At 39.1% G+C, this 22,417-nt stretch overlaps 1 protein-coding gene across 5 annotated transcripts in view; it reads left to right on the top strand.

Annotated features, from left to right (window-relative positions):
* Positions 1-7,507: 7,507 nt before the first annotated feature.
* COL12A1 (collagen type XII alpha 1 chain) overlaps positions 7,508-22,417 on the top strand; it is a 165,893-nt gene continuing 150,983 nt past the window's right edge. For 4 of the 5 annotated variants that reach the window (XR_008891251.1, XM_056565894.1, XM_056565888.1 and 1 more), the window contains exons 1-2: positions 7,508-7,625; positions 13,430-13,540. Coding sequence is in view for 3 of the 5 variants with exons in the window: in XM_056565894.1 (XP_056421869.1) it covers positions 13,468-13,540 (73 nt within the window). In the remaining 2 variants the exon portion in view is untranslated. Of the gene's footprint in view, positions 7,626-13,429; positions 13,541-20,322; positions 21,035-22,417 lie in introns of those variants that run through there. The other variant, XM_056565889.1, reaches the window with a different exon arrangement.

The following is a 22,417-nucleotide window of genomic DNA, read 5'->3' as shown; positions in this document are numbered from 1 at the left end:
TAAGAATGAACAGAATGGGGCAGATTTATCAAGACCTGTCCAGAGGAAAAGTTGCTGAGTTGCCCATAGCAACCAATCAGATCACTTCTTTCATTTTGCAGAGGCCTTGTTAAAAATGAAAGAAGCGATCTGATTGGTTGCTATGGGCAACTGGGCAACTTTTCCTCTGCACAGGTTTTGATAAATCTCCCCCAATGTCAAGATTAAATACATGTTTTTTTTTTATCCTTTGTGGGAGATTTATCAAAACCTGTCCAGAGGAAAAGTTTCTGAGTTGCCTATAGCAACCAATCAGATTGCTTCTTTCATTTTTCAGAGGCCTTTTCAAAAATGAAAGAAGTGATCTGATTGGTTGCTATAGGCAACTCGGCAACTTTATCTCTGCACAGGTTTTGATCAATCTCCCCCTTTATCCATAAATTAAGATATGCTAGCTAGCTGCAAGACAGGCCTTTTAAATGTAGTACAGTAGCACATAGCCTGCAGACACATTGTTTTTGAAGTGTCCCAGATATGATGTTTCCTTTAATTGTTTGGACATAGTATGTGTCATTATATGGATGTACATGTTTAACCTCTGACCCCCAGCTGTTCTTATATTGCCTGAGTAAGGCTTCATGGAAACACATGGCTGACAGGCCAGTACTAATGGCTTGATTTCAATCATTTTAAGTTGTACATAGGAAACACTTACTAAGTCAAGTTACAAATATTTAGTAGTGAATCTGTCTGGGACTTTAAGTGTTGAATCAATCATGTTCCTCCATTTGTTTTACGCTGCAGCCCAAATGGCTTTGCATTATGCAGGATATGCCTTCAGGTGAGATGTCTGAAAGCGAGTCGTGTCTGCACCCACAGGGTGTGATTTATCTGCATGCAGAGACAACACACACAGGCCCCTGGGTGTCTGTTAACAAGTGTTCTCTTCTGGTTGTCACCTGTATGTGGTCACGTGCTAATATCATACATGGGTGTGTGTGTCCTCCAGACATGGGTTTGGCCTCACTTAGATTAATGAATACAGGAGGGTATGAAATAATGACAAAAAAACCATCACAAAAGTTTGGTCTAGAAAGGAAGCAGCTATAGAGCTGTCATTTGGGTCATATCCTTAGATCTGATCATATACATGGAAACCTCTACAAAAAGCCACCTCTTTGAGTAGACCTCTCTTTTATTAAACCAGATTTCCCGTGAAAGAATCTGAGCTCAGTTCCATATATTATGCATACTGGATACCCACTTAGGCTGGGTTCACATATATCCGGCATCCGAGATAGGTGAACTCAGCCTAGATCTGGACTCAACTGATACCACAACTGATGACTAGTTGTCATTAGTTGTATGGCATTCGGCATCCATTGTTTCTGTACGGCAGACAGGAGATGCAGCAAGCTCTGCCGTGTCCAACCATCCGGCATTAAAATTGAGACACTGGATGACTGTGAACTGTCCCATTGAAATAAATGGGAACAGTTCTAGCATCAGTTTCCCTCCGGTGCATGGCACCAGAGGGAAAATGTGCCGGATGCCAGACATATGTGATCCCAGCCATTTTCAAGACAGTTTTGGCTGGGAGTTTCAATGAATATGACTTGTAAGGTAAGGTTTTAGCTTTTTATTTGGGACATTGTTCAACAAATGATTTTCCAGGCTTTCCCACCACTCAACATTTCTTAGACTAGAATCCAGGGATTGACTGAGTCACCAATGAATGCCAAGGACTGTCTGGAGCATACTGCATTGTCTGTGAAACTAAACTTCTGGACACAAGGAACAGCTGGAGAACTAAGCCACTGGACACCAAGGCCAGTGTGAAACCATTAGAAAGTAGATGATACTGCAGAAAGCCTGGGATGCTAAAGCATTGGAAAACTGGGTCAACTGCAAACACTGAGGGGTAGGGTTACATGTGGTATATTCGCTAAGGATTTTCTGCATGGAACTTCTTTGTAATATATCCGCAGTGTTTTTTATTTATTTAATTGATGTATGTTTTTTAATATCGTATCCATGTAGAAACAATCTGCTCAAGTTTTGTAGCATGTCAGTTTTCGTGTTAGATGTGTAGCAGTTTTCCTCCATTGAGGAAAATATTCTGCAGTCCATACTAAAACTTGCAGCATTACCGTTTTATATGGCCGTACCCTACATGAGTGGACAGTCTGGGGCACTAAACTACTAAAGCTAGACAACTATCTTGGGTATCAACCACTGAACAATAGGATGTGTCTGGAGCTGTAATACACAGAACAGTTGGACAATAAACAACTAGTCAAACATTAGCCGCCTTAATAAAACATTGATATCAAATAATGTAAGAATTTTTCTTAGAGAATTTTTAAGGTCACATCATGTTTACATTCCCTTAGTAAATGCTTGTCATGAAAGGTTTAGGATTTGCGATCCTTGACTGGCAAGAAGGATTGAGGACAAGAATACTGCTGTTAAATGACACCTACAGAATGTTGCAGACGTTTTTACTAAGAGTTTTGTTACAAAGATGTTAAAGGGGATGACCTTTAGGGCTTGAGAGGGTATCTGTCATCCGGTCCCTCTGCTATAAAGTGTAGAGGAGTTCCCTTGGAATTATTGCTTTGTATAGGCAACAATGTGCCATACAGTAATCCCTCAACTTACAATGGACTCAACATACAATAGTTTCAACATACAATGGTCTTTTCTGGACCATTGTAACTTGAAACAAGACTCAACATACAATGTACAGACAACCCAGATTTGTGAAACGTGTCAATGGCTGGAAGAACTGACCAATCAGAATGGGCAATTTACTGGTAAAACACCTGTATTACTGAAGCGTATGCACTGACTGATGTCTGGTAGCACCCCCTACAGTACAGAGAGGTATTACATGTTCTGTACACTTTACCTGTACCAAGGTTACCTGCTCCTTTGGACACCAGGTGAGGGCGACTCCATGTTACTTTTTTAGGACATTGCGCGTACTGTACAGGACCCCGAAGAAGCTCCTGTCCTCTACATAGACCAGTGTTTCCCATGCAGGGTGCCCCCAGCTGTTGCAAAACTACAACTCCCAGCATGCCCGGACAGCCTTTGGCTGTCTGGGCATGCTGGGAGTTGTAGTTTTGCAACAGCTGGGGGCTCCCTGCTGGGAAAACACTGACATAGACAGTGATTACAGCCCCCAGCAGATCTTTCTTACTTTTATATAATGTAAGGACTTGCTTCATCTGTATTAGTTATCTACTTATTTTTCTTTAATTCTCACTTTTTCCTATTTTTGGATGACATTTTGGGGCTTTAGAACCAATTGGTGAGCAAAGGAAAAAGTAGATCCGGCTCCCAGGACTGGATAAAAGTTTGTAGCTTTATTATAACATATTAGAATCCAAGTTAGAAGAAAAAATGATGGCTAAAATCACAAACGAAACGCACCGACGCGTTTCCACTTGTCAACATGTCTTAACCAATTACCAGGTTTCCATAGAGTTCTGGCCTCAACATACAATGGTTTCAACATACAATGGTCGTCCCAGAACCAATTAATATTGTATCTTGAGGGACCACTGTATATTTCCTGAAGTAGCAATAATAATGGCAAAATTGAGACCCAAAATACATGTGTAGTAGAACATTACAGCTGTGGCAATGCTAAAAGAGAGATAAGTGTAGATAACTCCAAAAATGATAAAAATGATGGGGACTATATAGAAGATGTTTTCAGAAGGAATGATGAGTGTTCACATATGTATGGACATCACTTCATCTCAATAATGATAAACACTAAGGTAATAATGTAAGTACACCTTCAATGTTAAGACCTCTTCTGCTTGACCTTATAGCCAGAAAGGCAACTCTAGGTTTAAAGGGGTACTCCAGTGCTTACACATGCCTGATCACGGGAGTCCCGCAGCTGGGGATGCCCGGGATCATGCACGTTGAACCCCATTTGTAATCAGACCCCAGAGCGTGTTCGCTCTAGGTCTGATTACGGTCGACCGCAGGGCCGGCGGCATGTGACGTCACGCCCCCACCCCCGTGTGATGTCACGCCCCCGCCCCCGTGTGATGTCACGCCCCCGCCCCCGTGTGACGTCACGCTCCGCCCCTCAATGCAAGCCTACGGGAGGTGGCGTGATAGCTATCACACGCCACCAGCCCTGCGGTCGACCGTAATCAGACCCCGAGCGAACACGCTCCGGCGTCTGATTACAAACGGGGTGCCGCGTGCATGATCACGGGCGTCCCCAGCTGCGGGACTCCGGCGATCAGGCATCTTATCCCCTATCCTTTGGATAGGGGATAAGATGTGTAAGCACCGGAGTACCCCTTTAATAGTAGAGCTGGAAAAGAAGACCCTCAATATTTGCACAAGAAAATGCATAAACATTTGTATCAAGTCATAAATCTTGAATAACTACTCACCAGGATGACAGCAACAACATGGGAGTAGTAGTACCTGCAGGACTATTAAGCAGCCACATAGAGATTGTCTGTAGCAGAGAGGAGCAAGAACTTGCAGGGTGATAGAACTCTCTACCAACTTCTCCTACCTGGTACAGAGACCCAACCCAAAGCAATCCCATAAACTGCTGCATTTAGAAAAGGAACCATCCAGATGGCACAATTCTTTTACAATATTATCATGTCACTAAATTATTCTACTTCGAAGCCTCTGGGCTCTTAGCTTAGGGGCCAGTCCTGACTACAACTTCTGTAACCCCTAGAGTTCTGCCATCAAACAGTCTTACTAATTCATAGAAGGTAAATAGTGTGTCCCCATATATATGATAGGAAATAATTACATCCAAAACCATACCGCATATCAATGTCCAGCATGGAATTACAATGGTTAAAATGGACCTCCGCAATAGTTATCTAAACACCATACGCAAGAAAAACTTTTTGTGTGGTCAAACCTTCCCTAGAGATGCACATTCCTGTGGGATATATATATACGCTATCATGGTTTTATCAACAGGCGGTGAAGTCATTTCCTTCTCAACAGTGTCCACAAAAACCAAACTTTTGTGGTCACAGATCCCTCCCTTGGTAATCATCTTGAAGGACAGGGATATTATGCTGTATGTGTGATAAATAGATAGATATGAGAGATAGATAGATAGATAGATAGATAGATAGGTAAGAGATAGATAGATAGATAGATATGAGAGAGATATATAGATAGATAGATAGATAGATAAGAGATAGATATGAGATAGATAGATAGATAGATAGATAAGAGATAGATAGATATGAGATAGATAGATAGATATGAGATAGATAGATAGATAAGAGATAGATAGATAGATAGATATGAGATAGATAGATAGATAGATATGAGATATATAGATAGATAGATATGAGATAGATAGATATATAGATAAGAGATAGATAGATAGATAGATAGATAGATAGATAGATAGATAGATAGATAGATAGATATGAGATAGATAGATAGATAGATATGAGATAGATAGATATGGGATAGATAGATAGATAGATATGAGATAGATAGATAGATAGATAGATATGAGATAGATAGATAAGAGATAGATAAATAGATAGATATGAGATAGATAGATAGGAGATGATAGATAGATATGAGATAGATAGATATGAGATAGATAGATATGAGATAGATAGATATGAGATAGATAGATAGATAGATAGATAGATAGATAGGTAGGTAGATATGTGATAGATAAATAAATATGAGATAGATAACTAGATAGATAGATATGTGATAGATAAATATGAGAAAGATAGATATGAGATAAATAGATAGATAGATAAATATGAGATAGATAGATATGAGATAGATAGATAGATATGAGATAGATAGATATGTGATAGATAAATATGAGATAGATAGATAGATAGATATGAGATAGATAGATAGATAGATATGAGATAGATAGATATGTGATAGATAGATATGAGATAGATAGATAGATATGAGATAGATAGATATGAGATAGATAGATATGTGATAGATAAATATGAGATAGATAAATAGATAGATAGACATTTAGATTGATGCCCAAGAGCTGACAAGGTTTATTTAGTTATCCTTGCTCTTGAAGCTCTATAAGACATCCTAAGCAGATCATGGGTTAAATTTGAGTAAAATACTGCAGAAGGAGTTTACACATGTTGTGAGGCAGAATACTTGAAGATGACAGGCACTTTGCTGCCCATTTATCTCATATCTATCTTTATATCTCATATCTATCTATCTATCCCATATCTATCTATCTCATATCTATCTATCTCATATCTTTCTATCTATCTCATATCTATCTATCTCATATCTATCTATCTATCTCATATCTATCTATCTCACATCTATCTATCTATCTCATATCTATCTATCTATCTATCTATCTTATATCTATCTATCTCATATCTATCTCATATCTATCTATCTCATATCTATCTCTATCTATCTCATATCTATCTATCATCTATCTATCTCATATCTATCTATCATCTATCTATCTCATATCTATCTGTCATCTATCTATCTCACATCTATCTATCTATCTATCTATCTCATATCTATCTATCTCTATCTATCTCATATCTATCTATCTATCTATCTATCTATCTATCTTATATCTATCTATCTCATATCTATCTATCTATCTATCTATCTATCTCATATCTATTTCCTATCTATCTATCTAATTTCTATCTATCTATCTCATCTCTCTCTCTCTCTCTCTCTCTCTCTCTCTCTCTCTCTCGCATGCTGGGAGTTGTAGTTCATAGGAGGACGACTTGAATAGTGACAATAGTCTGCATTGGTGTCATGCCTCTCAGCAGTCGTCTCCAATCTTCCGATTTGCCAGCAGACCATGGGAAATGGATGTTAGGTTTCTGGGTCGGTGAAAACCCATTCAGAGAACTAGGCTGTGAAAATCATTGCATCTCCAAACCATTTAGGTTTTATTGTTTCTACAAATGTTCTCAGCCCCTGCCAAGTAAACCTACAAGGCACAGCACATAGGTGAAATAGGCAGACAGTTACTTCATGGAAAATGTGCTGGATGTTTTAGGAGCACCCACCACTAACTACTATTGGTTTGCAAACCTCAGGGTTCTCTTATTTTTTTTTGTTCTTTCCCTGCCTGAAACAAATAGCATTGGGAGATTAAAGCTGTTCCTTTTCTTCCCTCATTGTTCTTCCAGTTTGAGAAATCCCTTTGTAAATTTGCCAGGGAAACCTAAGAGAGCTTCCAGCTTCCTTCCAAGAGTGGCTGCTCCTTTTGGCTCTGAGAGGACACAGAGGACCCCCTGGCACCAGCTCCTGAACAGTAATCATGGAGAAAGAATTCTCAAAATATGTGGAACTTTCCAAAAAAAAGTCCTAGTCTCCCCCTTTTTTTCCAGCCCTCCCTCCCTCCTTCCCCCCATACAGAAGCAATGCATCTATCACCCGGTGGCAGTGGTCCACCTTCCCCTGCTGTTTCGTAAGAGCCTGAGAGGAGTTTTGGGAACAGCCCTCTCATAAGGAGCAGATTGGGGAGAGGAGCTTCCCATTTGAAGGAAGACAGTTCTTAAGGAAGGAGCATCTTTGTGAGGAGGAGACCCACTGCAGGAGACCGGGGATCTGAGTCTACACAGCCTCCTATAGAGCAGGTTGGATCCTGGGCAGCAGCATGCTTTCCTCTTATTGCTGACTTATCCTGTGCCTAACAATTCCCCAGCCCTCTCCTTATTCTTTGTTACAAGGAAGCAGGGACATCTGTCAACTCCTGACTACTCCAATCTTATATCTCATCACTTTCACACAAAGAGTGCCCATTTACTCTATGGAGAATGTCAGCACATTATGACTATGTTATATGTAAGGTTTTTATTTTTTTTCATGGTTAACCCCTGTTCTGCTGGGCAAGTTGTGAATTTTGCTTTTTCTGGTCAGGAGTTAAATATTTTCCATATGCCTGCAGAATGTTATTGTTAGGTTGATGATCTATTTATCAAAGTAACTTTGTTATGAAAACAGTACAAATACAAAACACAGTGGGTAGTTACAATGTTACTATTCTTTCTTGGGAGATTTGGGGAAGTTTTCATGGGTGACATGGGTGTCAGCTGAGCTGAGGTGAGGTAAGTTGCCTCCAGGCACCCATGGCAACAGAGGTGTTAAAGTGCAGGGATCATATGGAAGATAACTTTGGAAAATTCACTAGATTTATTGTAGGATCAGCAAACGTCTGTAATAAAGCGCTGACCGTCTGGAATTCCTCATGCATAGACTCATAGACCTTATGCAGCAACACCTGATTGGAAATGAATGTGTAATAGGCTTGTGTAAAGCTGCCATGTGTTTTATTCCTTTCTCTCATTTTTTAGCAATTCATTTTTTATCATTATTAATATTTTTGTTTTGTATTGAAATTGCATATTTTGCATTATTATAATTATAGGCTGAGACCTGTAGTTCTTCCAGCATAGATTGGCATTCTATGAGTGAATGAATTGATCAATGAAGTATTCATATAGTTACATAGTCTTAGCTGCTTTTGAGTTGGAGTGAAAGAAAAAAAAAATATATATAGTATTAGTCATGTCTGTTCACTGTTACTTTTGGATATTGGTAGAAGGAGGCTCGGTGCCAACGAGAAGCAGATTGTGAATGAAGGTATCTCAGGATAGACTTCCTTCTATAAAAAGTGTTAAAACAGGTATAAACCTAAAGGAAAGTGTTAGGCAGAAGGCAAACTCATCAAGTTTTTTTTTTAATACTGCACTAATGTTTTTTCCAACCACTAGGTGATGCGGTGAGTAAGAAAGCAATGTCCTGTGATACATGATACCTGTTCCTGTTCACTTCCAAGCTTTAGAAAAGAACATTAAGTAGTTGAATCTAAAGCGGAGAATGTGGATGTGTCATTGATGCCAATGCTAATAGCTTATTCCTTGCTAGAAATGCAGACATTCTGACTCAATTGCTTTGGACATTGTAAGCTGCGAATAATAAGTACATAGGGGGACTGTTTCCTTGGTGCCCTTGTTTTGACTGTGTTTGACTTCTGCTATTTCAATTACTCTATTAACTGATATGTATAGTAACATTTTATTAGGTTAGACCCATTGATTCCCAGTTATTTTTGAACGTGTTTCCTATTTTCCAAGACTTAAAGTACATGGGAAACTAGATTGAATTTGTGAATTGCTTTAATTCCTGGAAACACTGGCAGAGTTTTGTGACTGGTCAGCACAGGATACACTGACTTGTCCCATGTGCCAGGCAGTGTAAATGTAGTGCTAATGAACCTTGGGGACACATGTCTGCGCTATCCTGGTAATGGGTTTTGCACTCGCTACCTAACATAGTCTTATTGTGTCTGCCTCAGTGATTAGAAAAGGAAACCTAAACTGTGACCCTTAATCCTGCAGGTTCTGCTTTTGTGCTGCTCTGAGGCAACATCTGTGGCAGCAATCATAGTGTTTTACAATCCTTGGATGACTCCCTTGTGGGCATTACATCATGGTTGCACTCTTCTTAGGGTCCAAAGGGTCCTTAACCACATCGCCGGTAGTGGGCTCATATTTCATAGCCATACTCAGCTAGTTAGTAGTAGAATGGAATTCATCATCACCACTGGCAGACTTTCCATTGTCTAAGGGAGTCTATCTGGAGTTCAGTGAACGCTTTGTTACTGTTCCACAAATGTTATATTCTCCAAAGCTGCTATGTACACTTCTCATGTTAGAGTGCTGAGTTCATTGTTTGAGCCCATCCATCATCTCGTGTTTTAATGCAGCTCTGTCCAAGTATTTCCTCGCTTTGAGAAACTCTCATATGTGTTATAAACACATCACCGATGTTAGATTCCATACAAAATGTAATAAAATATAATGAAACACAGAAAACATCAATATGTATCCTTTCAAAGCCAAATGGATGGGCTCCTAATGTATATTACTCCCTATAGGAATCATTTTGTATTTGTACATATCTTACCGGTTATTACGTAAAGTGTTAACATATACTTGGTTGTCTATAATATAGCCTTGTCCCCAGCATTTAGGGGACCTATAGCAAATTTTACAATAAAGCCCCCTTCTGTAGCTGTTTAACATTGGAACCCCAAACCAACTACCTACGAAAGAAGGACTTGATGCTTGTTGTTCACCATCATCTTTCGATGAGTCTTAATTTCCCAACCCTTGATGTAGGACCAGTCACAAGGCATCACTGTCCTAGTTCTCATCACCCATTAAACAAAGGATACAGCCAAACTAGAACATGTCTCCTCTTTCTCGCAGCCTCATAAAAGCCCATTTTTTTATGTCTATGGTATGTACACTCCTGCCTGTCCCCAATGGGGTTCATTAATCTATATTAGGCATATGTCTACTTTAGAGACAATTTATAGTAACTTAGAGAGCTGATCCTGATATCTCATAGGATAAAACCACTTCACTAATCCCCGCTTTCACTGTTCAGACAGTGCCAGGGTTTCTGCTGATCTATACATTCTGGTCACTCTGGTCTCGACACAAGAACATGCCTGCTTAGCCAATCACAGGCTGAGACAGGTTGCTGCACTATCCAATGATTTTCCTTGTGTCGAGAGACAGGGAACAGGAAGTGCGGTTCTGTGGGGACCTGGACACCATCAGAATAGCAGGAGTGGGGTGAGGTGAGTACTGATTTTAAACATGTAATTTACTTTATCCACTTGGAAACCCTGTTAATACCAAGAGTGTAGATGAGGCCAAGAGATTTAGAAAAAGTAGACCCTTGGAGCCTTCCAGAAGAACATATGAGATTACGGCTTCCTGCCATCACACCCGGTTTATGTGAAGGGCTGGAAGGCATAGTATAGTAATGTGCTTAGTCACCAAGACTAAAGTGGTTAGCAGCCCTGTGCAACCGAATAACCGCACTCCGCTTCCCTCCTGTAGCTCATCACCTGGGTATAATTACTTAGTCAACACACTCTGGAGCTGTAAAATGCAAGTTGCCACAGGCTTTGGACCTCTGGAGGGTTGTGGTAGCCTGGTATTGGCTTAAATTTTTGTATGTTCTAGATTAATATTACCACACACAGGGCTCATGTATCATCCAGTGCAGCCAAAAGAATGCAGCAAGTCAATCTGAAAATAGGACAGTAAAAGATGCAACATATTTATTCTTTTATTGAACCATTATTTTTACCAAATGTATTTATTTATTTATTCTTTTTATTTAAATTTTTTTTATTGAAACAAATTGGCCAGGTTATTCTGTCACACTTTGGAATATTCTTAATAAAATGTGCAACTTATATTACTTATGCCAGTGGTGTCCAAACTGCGGCCCTCCAGACGTTGCAAAACGACGACTCCCAGCATGCCCGGACAGCCGTTGGCTGTCCGGGCATGCTGGGAGTTGTTGTTTTGCAACGTCTGGAGGGCCGCAGTTTGGAGATCACTGGCCAATGGCATCATGTATATGAAAAAGCATTGTACTACAGACCATCTAAATGTTGCTGTATGTTTCCTCCGTATTGGATTTTATTTTAAAGAAGTATCGTACCTTTAAAGCAATGCTGTTACATGCTGTAATACTGTCAAATAATATGCTGTGTGTCTGTGTTAAAAATTATATACAGGCATTCTTTAGAGCCCCTTAGGCCATGTTTACAGAACGTAAAATGCGCGGATTGTCCACCAGGAAAGCACGTGCGGACATTCCGCACATTTAAATAATCTAGCGGGCGATAGAACCGCTCGGAAATGCGTTGTCTCATAGACAACTATGCATTTCTGAGCGGAATCTGCAAAAAGAATAGACAAGTCAATTCTTTTTGTGGATGTGGGAATCAGGATCTGACACTGATATTACGTGTGCACATTGCAGCAGAATCCTATTAAAATTAATTGGACTCTGCTGCAGAATATTCCGGCGGAATTCCGCATGGGCATTCGTCCATGTGAACATACCCTTATACTTTTGGTGGTACGCTTGATCCTTTTGGATTCATGTGATATCTGAGAGAAACAAATTATGGCACCCTCTATGAGACACCATATTATAGAGCTATACACTGGATGCGTTGGTTCTATGGGAGATTCATATTGTCCCACAGAGCCATCATATGTGGGCACATGGGGTGCCTATGAGACCATGTACTAGATAATGTACTAGAATTGTGCTCATTTCCATACCATATGAATGAGCTTTGGCCATGCCATACTGATTTCCTTTTCCTGTAGTTAAAGGGGTACTCTGGGGAAAACACATTTTTTTTTAAATCAACTGGTGCCAGAACATTATACAGAAATGTAAATGATTTCTATTTAAAAATCTTAATCCTTCCAGTACTTATCATCTGCTGTATGCCCCACAGGAAGTTCTTTTCTTTTTGAATTTCTTTTCTATATGACCACAGTGCTCTCTGCTGACACCTCTGTTCATGTCAGGAACTGTCCAGAGCAGGATAAGTTTTTTATGGGGATTTGCTACTCTGGACAGTTGCTGAGGTGTCAGCAGAGAACACTGTGGTCAGACAGAAAATAAATTCAAAAATAAAAGAACTTCCTGTGGAGCATACAGCAGCTTATAAGTACTGGAAGGATTAAGATTTTTAAATAGAAGTAATATATAAATCTGTTTAACTTTTTGGCATCAGTTGATTAGAAAAAAAAAATGTTTTCCACCGGAGTACCGCTTTAATATACAATGTATTATGTGACGGTTTCCTAAATGTGTTGCAGATGCTGAAAATACTGTGTGGGTACGTTCACACATACAGGATCTGCTGCCTATTTGATGCTGCATATTTCATATTTTTATTGAAATCTGCAGCATAGCATCTGCAGCTTTAAATCTGCAGCATCAAATATACAGCAGAGCCTGTAAATGTGAACGTACCCTAAGGGTACATTTACACAGGCATATTTTTGCCACAGATCTGCTGCAGATTTTGCTGCTCATTGATGCCAACCGGGCAGCAGAATCTGCTACAGCAAATCTGCAGCAGAAAATACGCACGTGTGAACGTACCCCAAGGGTCTATATATATGCAGGCTACTGACAATAAATATCTGTTCTAATAGCACCATTCCATTTGGTTAAGCGTATTATCCCGCAGTGTTGATCTGAAGAAAGGCAGGTAGCATACCGTATTTGCTTTTCTTTCTACCCCAAATATGGTCATCAGAATTAATCCCAGGGTCAGTTATTCTTCGCTTTGCAGATTCGGAAAATTTGAGTAAAATCTACTTTCAAGTCTGTACATACTGTATCACATTCTCTTACGTCTGTAGGTATCAAATTCTGAACAGATCCTACCAAAATTAGCCAGACAAGGTTATTAATATCTAAATTCTGCAATAATTCACATCCATGTTGCAATACTTATGCTTTTGCCAAGAGCCAAATTGTTGCCTCAGCAACTTTTACCTTTTCAATTTGCTGTTTTAATGTCATTCATTTATCATTACAGATCCATTCATGTTGGTGTAAACCAGAATATTCAAAGGAATGAAAATTCGGCTTTACTTTGCAGTGACGGCACTATGTGCTGTCCTGCTTTTATCTTCCATAGAGGCAGAAGGTAAAATATTGATTTTTTTTTATCTAATTGTGTAGTCAACAAGGTAATAGGGCTGTCTTTTCCTCTACTTCTTCTTTTCTACTTTATATTCCATTCTCTTCTGTTTGTCTTTTCTCTTTGTCCTTATTTTTTTGCTGTGCAGACAACACATTTTCCTTCCCGAAACCATAGTCAAGGACATATTCATTGTAGATAAATAGGAAGGGACTTGGCAACCGCCAGCCCCACTCTTCAAGGTATACGGATTTGGAAGAAGGAGCTTGTGTAAGCATGAAGTTACTATATTACAAGCCTTCCAGCACTGGCACACCCCTTCTGCTTGGCATTTGTGCGGTGTGAAATATTCACATAACATTCAAATAATAAAGTTTTTATACAATGTATGTACATGTTGTTAATAATTATTATTTGTTTATATCTTATTCTAAAATGTTGATGAAAACTGGATGATCTGTGTCTGAATTAGGATATGCACATTGGTGCTAGGTCACATTGCCCATGCTATTGTTTGGGCACAGTGGGCAGTGTGGCTTAGTGGCATCAGGTATGTTAAAACTTGCTCACTCGACAGCTACTAGAATATTTATGGAAGACATGTATAAATCATCTAAAAAAAAAATTAGACATATTATATGTGAATGATAAGAACTGCATTGATCCAGTGCTGATATCTACTGTTTCTAACTAGTTACTGTAAAAACTTTTGAATGAAATAGTGAAGCTCCAGCTTTAAAGGAGTACTCCGGTGCACACTTTTTTCATGTTATCCAGTCCGGGCTGCAAAATAAAAGAAAACGCACTTTCTCTTACCTGCCAACGAGCCCCCGGAGCTCCGGTACAGTCCGGTACAGGGGTTTGGTCCCCGGGCTGTATTCTTCTTACTTCCGGTTAGCCCGACACGTCACACGGAGCTTCAGCCTATCACTGGCCGAGGCGGGACATCGCTGCGGCCGGTGATAGGCTGAAGCTCCGTGTGACGTGCCGGGCTAACAGGAAGTAAGAAGAATACAGCCCGGGGACCGAACACCTGTACCGGAGCTCAGGGGGCTCGTTGGCAGGTAAGAGAAAGTGCGTTTTCTTTTATTTTGCAGCCAGGACTGGATAACATGAAAAAAGTGTGCACCGGAGTACTGCTTTAAGCAACTTTAAAAATTATAACAGTAAAAAAAAACAATAAAATATTAGAAAATCAATCAACCACAAATTTTGACATTGAGTTGGCATTTGGCATTGGATTAAATTAAATTAAATCATTCCAGTGAGGCAAATTTTTCAAAATGAAGTCAAGGTGCTTTAAAAATAAAAAACAAAGCATACTTACCTGCCCTGATCCATTCTGATGGCTTCTCTGCAGATCACCACTTCTGCCACTTTGTCAACCCAGCCAATCACTGGCCAAGGACAGGTCACAGCCGTGGCCAGTAATTGGCTGAAGTATTTCCTGAAGGGTTAACATGTCATAAAAAAACAGTTTTTTTTTCTAAAGCACCCCAACCACATTTTGAAAAATTTTGCCACACTGGAATACCTCTTTAAATTATATAATGAAAAAACTATTCTAAGCCCCCTTGTCCACAGAGCCTACTTGCAGTTGTATAGACTGCATGTGTGTTATGGACATTACCTTTTATAGAGTTGCTTAAATGGGCACTCTCATTAAAACACATTTTTGCTATTGCACTCCTTATGGTAAATGAAAAATATTTCTAATATACTTTGTTTAAAAAAATGAAGTTTTCTGTTTTATTTGTGCTTAAAAAAGCTCAAGAGCACATTTTCCCCCAACTCATACACAGACTTTGGACCAAAGTCCAAACACAGGAAGTGCCACCTGGAGTGCTGAGGGGTGGGGGGTGTCCAACCAACAGCATATGGCAGTTATGTGTGAGAGGAGCTATGATTGGATGAGGCTGGACACCCCCCCTTCCCCTCAGCACTCCAGGCGGCACTTCCTGTGTATGAGTTGGGGAAAATGTGCTCTTGAGCTTTTTTAAGCACAAATAAAACATAGAAAACTTCATTTTTTTTAAACAAAGTAGCAAATAGCAATAGCAAAAATTAGTTTTAATGAGAGTGACCCTTTAATGTAACCTTAAACTTGGCTTTAAATGGGAGTATCTCTTTAAGATAATAGCTGCTTAGCTGCCATTCATTAGATGTCAGCTGAGCAGCATGCATAATACAGTTTTCTGCTGAGATGAAGTAAATGTTTGTCACACCTGGAAATATCATATCTTTATTATAAATTATATTTTCTTTTGGAGCTTTATAGAGCAGCAAACGACTTCGGCAGTGATCAGGAATACACCGGCGCTGTACAGGACTGCAGACAAGGGAGCCACCAGGTAACGTTTCAAAACTTTACTAGAGAACCATGCAACGTGTTTCACTGCGCAAGCGCAGCTTCTTCAGGTATGTCAGGTAGTGGAACCCTCCCAGTCTTATACCGGAGGAATTTAACCCTTTCAGTTCCGATGCAATATCTCAATACAACAAATGTAATATAAAAACATGAAAAAATGCATACATATTAAGTATGAAAAAAAGCCATACTTAATATGTATGCATTTTTTCATGTTTTTATATTGTATTTGTTGTATTGAGATATTGCATCAGAATTGAAAGGGTTAAATTCTTCCAGTATAAGACTGGGAGGGTCTCCCTACCTGACATGCCAGAAGACGCTGCGCTTGCGCAGTGAAACGCGTTGCATGGTTCCCTAGTTACCTGGTGGCTCCCGTGTCTGAAGTCCTGTACAGCGCCGGTGTATTCCTGATCACTGCTGAAGTGATCCCTTGTTCGAGGACTCAATTTACTTTCATAGCCTTGTATCTAAATGCCCTGGCCAAGGTAGACTAAATTGTTTTTGTCACCATCACACCCATCATCTAGGGCAGAGGTATAATTTGAAGCTATTGGACCCCAATGCAGGATCTGTGACAGGGCTACCACCTACCATGTGGCACTTACATTCTGGTGTCTTTATATAAAGTAGATAAGCCTATGGCACTAGAGCCCAGGTGGTACCTCTAGGACCCCTATAACTATTCATTGCCACAATATTACCCTGGCTTCTTTAGTAGCCTATTAGAACGGACTACACAGCAAATCTCCATCTTAGTAGTATCCTTATGACATTATACTGCCGTACAGACAGTAGGACTGCATTATCTGCATGCTTTTGGTTGCTGCTTTTAAGCTTCTTATCCAGCCTCACAGGCAAAGCCAAAAATCTGTCTAATACAAAATGGCCAAAATGCTGTATATTTTATTGTTAGCGCCTTATCTATCCCTAAAGTGGAGGAATGAGCTACAACCATTTTTGGCAGTGATTTCTCAAATGGGATGCTGCTGAGCTGTGCGCTTTCTATGTAGAAGATAATACATTAACATAACATAGAGCATGTGTTTATATGAGGAATATTCCTGGAATGCTATATCCTGGAATGAGACTATATTAGTCTGGATATCTGCAAGCCATGCTTCATTTCCTGACTCTACATCAAGGATGCAAAATCTTTTCTGGTTTGAGGGTCACATTGTTATATTGAAGGACTACAATATAACAAGAGGGTACCCTCTTAGACAAGTTTAATGGGTGCAGGTTCCACTTCCAGGACTCCATGCTATCTGGAGAATAGGTTTCCCCTTCTCCTTCAATTAACACTCAGAGTGACTGAGACCATATATGGTGCTTTCCCCATTGAACATTATGGGTATTGTTGTAAAAATCTAGCATTTAACAACTCTATTGAACTACAATGGAGATAGCTGCATGCATTAACATTCATTTCTCTGACATATATTCTCTCTTTTTTTTGGAGTGCCAAACAAGGATAAAGTGACCTCATACTCCATTCCTAATATATTGGGAACTAGAGGTGGTTACACAATGCACCATTAGTACTGGTCCATCCCGCTCCTGCTCTATGTGCCGCTCCTATACTCTTTTGGCACAGAAATGACATTTGAGGAGCCCCAGACAAGCATGTGTATGTCTAGTTGCAGCTGCACAGAATGGCATTATGGCCCCTAGGCTTGCTAGTTTAAGATTTTTTTTTTTTTTACATGAATTAACTGCATATTGGCATATCTTATCTGAATATTAAGGCAGACTTTTTAATACTTGCGCTAACATCCTCTAAATGTTAACTGAGCGGGTGTGTCATTTAATGTTCCTTAAGGCAAGTAATATATATTACGCCATATAAAATACAGGATTAATAAGTAATTAAAGCTTTCTACTAATTCTATTTCAGGAATTGATTGCCAAAGATATAATTGAAAGACTCTTTAGGCAAATCTTCTTGCAGTCTACTTAGAATGTATCCAGAGATCAGCCAGTATAATAAGAGAGTAATTACATGACTGTGTTGGTGCACGCATCTCAAGTACTCACTACGGAGATGATAGATATATACTGAATGCCTCCTAGGTATAGAAATAGAAGGTGGTAATGGTCATATACTGGATAGTATGGTTATATTAAGCAGCATTGTATGTCATTGTCCCCCATTAAGGCTCTTAGGCTAGGTTTCCACTAGTTTTTTTTTTTTACACCTAAAAAAAAGTCTGCAAAAACGCTAGAAAAACTGCCACCTCTTTTTCCTGCGTTTTGGCAGTTTTTGTAACGTTTTTTTTCTGGCGTTTTTCCTGGTGTGTGGAAACAGCCAATTTTGGCCCCTGTGGCAGTTATCTCACTGTCTTCAGGTACCACTCTGTGGGTCGGATGCTGAGCACCCGGTCCACAGAGTGTAAGGAGATGAGGAATGATGTACAGCATCACTATTCACCTCTGCCGGCTGTATTGTATACAGGAGTTCATAGTGTACCCGTGTATACTATACAGGAGACGGGAATCCTGTATAGTATCTATAGATAGCTGTATATAGTGTATACAGAAGCCGACGTCCTCTTAACTCCCTTGCTCCTGTCCCGGCCGGGTCCGTGTAGCTCCGCCCCTTGTGATGACATATTTGGGGGCGGAGCTACACAGACCCAGACGAGACTGGAGGGAAATAAGCAGACTTCGTCTTCTGTATACACTATATACAGCTATCTATAGATAGCTGTATATAGTGTATACCGCTCAAAGGGTTAACCTACACTGTCCAGCAGTGTAAGTTAACTCTTTCCTTTCTGGGCTGGTGCATAGCGCTCAGCTTAGCAAGGGATAAATTTGTCCTGAGCCATTGCTACCGAAATTTTTTTATTAAACACACATACACTACATTTTTATTATTGTCGGCAACATTTTTAGTGCTCTACCCGCCCAAATAAATTGATCCCTGTTTAAAAATTTATTAAAATGTTGTTTTAAAATAGATACATTTCATTAAATACAATTTTTCCATCAATACTGTATCTTTTTTATTATTTTTTAATGGTGCCCTACGAATAAAGAATAAAAACCGCCATGTGAAAACCCACATGGAATTTTTCTTGGCGTTTTCAGGGATAAGTTTAGTTCCCTGGACTACCCCATTAAGCATACAAAACAAGAAACATTGTGACTACTGTTTAGTGACTAGTGACTGGTGTTTTCTTCAATCTTCTACTGAGAAAACTTGACCAGGTGCCTAAACTTGACTAGTTGCCTACAGCAACCAATCAGATTGCTTCTTCCATTTTTCAGAGTCCTTTCAAAAATGAAAGAAGCAATCTAATTGGTTGCTATGGGCAACTGTTCAAGCTTTCCTCTGCACAGGTTTTGATTAATCTCCCCCTTTAAATGTTTCCAAGGATGTGACAAATCTTTGCTAAATTTCAGCATTCAGTATGTGTAGGATCTGATTTATTGTAGGATAGATAGATAGATAGATAGATAGATGGATAGATAGACAGATATTTTACTTATGTCTGTATCAACTCCCTCTAGACATTAGAAGTGACCAATTTGTTAAAATGTAGATCTTCCTATAATTCTTAAGTAATGTTGGAAGAAATTGTTAATGTTGTAATGTGCCAAATATGACAAACAATTATAATGGGAGAAATCGGTTTTCCTATCTCCAGGTAGTTATTGTGCTTGTATTTTATCATAACATGATTATTATTTTTTTTTTATAAAAGCTTTGAATATAGTGGATATTTGACATCACTTTATACCCATGTGTGCATTTTATATTTAAAAGAGAAACTGTCCCCTGTTCTGACATGTCTATATTAGTATGCACTTGTAATTTTCATAGAATAACAATAAATGTTTTTGTTGTCTATATTGGGCCATTCCTTTGTTATTTCTCCATGAACTGTATGGATAAATTGACAACTGGGTATTACCATTTTCCTTGTCATTGGGGTGAGTCTCTAGTCATTCCAATATTGTCTAGTCAATGGAGCCAGTGTTAGGCTGGGTTCACACTACGTTTTCTCCCATACGGGAGCGCATATGGCAGGGGGGAGCTAAAACCTTGCGCTCCCGTATGCCTTCGTATGCGCTCCCGTATGTCATTCATTTCAATGAGCCGGCCGGAGTGAAACGTTCGGTCCGGTCGGCTCATTTTTGCGCCGTATGCGCTTTTACAACCGGACCTCAAATCGTGGTTGACCACAGTTTTAGGTCCGGTTGTAAAAGCGCATACGGCGCAAAAATGAGCCGACCGGACCGAACGTTTCACTCCGGCCGGCTCATTGAAATGAATGACACACGGGAGCGCATACGAAGGCATACGGGAGCGCAAGGTTTTAGCTCCCCCCTGCCGTATGCGCTCCCGTATGGGAGAAAACGTAGTGTGAACCCAGCCTAAGACTGTAAAGTGGAAAACCCAATAGACCGGGACAATTAAAACACTCAGTTGTCTGTTTATGTATGTATTCACAAAGGAATTACAGAAGAATGACACAAGAACAAATTGTAAAAATAAAAATAATATTCCAGAATTATTTTAAGTATTTAATAAAATTGCCATGTCAGGAGAGATGACAGGTCCTTTTTAAGTACACTATTCAATCAATCCTCCTACTTTATAAATGTACTTATTGTTATTATACATATGTACTTTTGTTGTAATGCACAAAACATTACAGAATACTGTATGAATGTAACACGATTTCCCTGTGTAATCCTGTATTCGACCACGTTGAACAAATGCTGCGGAGTCCAATATCTGGAAATGGCACCTAAAAAGGTCAAAGCAATGCAAAATAGTCAAAGTTCATAACTATCTTTTTTTTGCAATGAGCTGGATGCTTAAGCATGCAAAGAATTGGGAATCCCTGCCAAGTGTTTGCTACGAGATGGAGTTCTGTTATGACTGTATCAGGAGGTATATTCACAAACACTTCTGTATGGGGAGAATTTAAGCCAACTTTCTACCACAAAATCCATATGCTGCTGTACAGGTTGACAGATTTTTCCGATGCTAAAGATTTTTTCCTACAGTCAGCTTTTTCTTGGAATCCGGTCTTTTGGAGTTAACCAAGTTGGGCTGCTACTGTTCTCGGGCAGTTAAAGCCTAAGTCATCTGCACGACAGGTCAAATTGCTGTCCAGGTTGGTGCCACCTCTTTACCATGTACTGACACCTTTTTGAAGCATGCTCAGGTCAGTTCTGTCTGCCTTTGCAATAAATTTGTCCTGAGCCATTGCTACCGAAATAGTATTTTATAATGATATTCCTTAAATGTACTCGCAAGCTTGAAATGCATATAAATTTCAATCTGATCAAAGCTTTTGCATGACTTTAGAGAATAATATTCAGGTGATCCTGCATGTAACATAAACTTCAACTACAATGGACATATAATAAAATATATTACATCAATACATGCATATATGTTAAAAATATAAAAATTAGATAGTATAAATTATACAGCTTCATACAGGGATAGATTAAGAGTTCTCTGTGACACATTTATTACAATACATGTCTGCTAAGTTTTTTTTTGGACCCAAGTGTAACATCTAAAATATGCCTTGATGACTTGATTTTATAGATATATTTATAATATTCAGTTAGGAATTTGTCAACTTATTTGCACCTTTATTCTGGTGCAAAATATTCTGAACTTATGCTGCATGTCAGATTAACGTAAATACTTGTGACTTCTTTCCCCTCTCTAGTAAGGTTTGTCAGAGAAGTAGTTCTCTAATGGGCTTCATATCAGCCTTTCTCTTCTGACAACTTCTAAGCTTTTTATAATTGAGGAGAGCAAAAAAGAATGATAAGAAGCCCATCACATTGCTTTAAACTATTTTCTTTAAACTATAATAAGTACAAAGAAAGAATAAAAAAAAAGGTTTTCAAAGGTGCCTATAGCCTTTATTTTGCATAAAACTAGAGAACCTATTTAAAAAATCTTCTATCACTTAATGATTAGAATACTACAATAGGACACTCCAGCTCCATAAAATATGAAGATTATTCTATATTTAACTATTCTATACTAAACAGAAACACCCTTTCTTAATATGTAGACAAACAGCCATAAGTATGTATATAATATATGTATACTGCATGCAAGCTTTTCAGCCAGCTATAATCTGTATATAATATGACACAACTGCACGCATTCCCTAGATAATGTGTCATATAGAAACATACAAACTGGTTTCTAGCTGTAGTAGCCAAGACCAATATTAGGATTGAACCAGTCCCACCACTGGTAAAAAGTACAGTAATCCTTCAGAATGCAGACATATGGCTTCCTTACCTGCTAATTAATTCTTACTTTGCACTGAATATCATTATAAAATAAGGCACAAAAAGTCTGTATGTAATGTAATCTGTACATGGAGGCTTTTGTTCGTTTTGGTGAGCTCAAGCAAATCGCAATTTCATGTGTATCGCATGATGCCATGAAATGATCTCCATCCAGACAATTCCTTTCATTTTTAATTGTCCAATCATACCTGTTATCAGCCATGTGATTTTTT

The sequence above is a fragment of the Hyla sarda genome, chromosome 3 (assembly GCF_029499605.1).
Source record: "Hyla sarda isolate aHylSar1 chromosome 3, aHylSar1.hap1, whole genome shotgun sequence".
Taxonomy (NCBI): Eukaryota; Metazoa; Chordata; class Amphibia; order Anura; family Hylidae; genus Hyla; species Hyla sarda.
The sequence above is the reverse complement of the archived record's forward strand: the minus strand, read 5'-3'. Positions and strand labels throughout refer to the sequence as shown.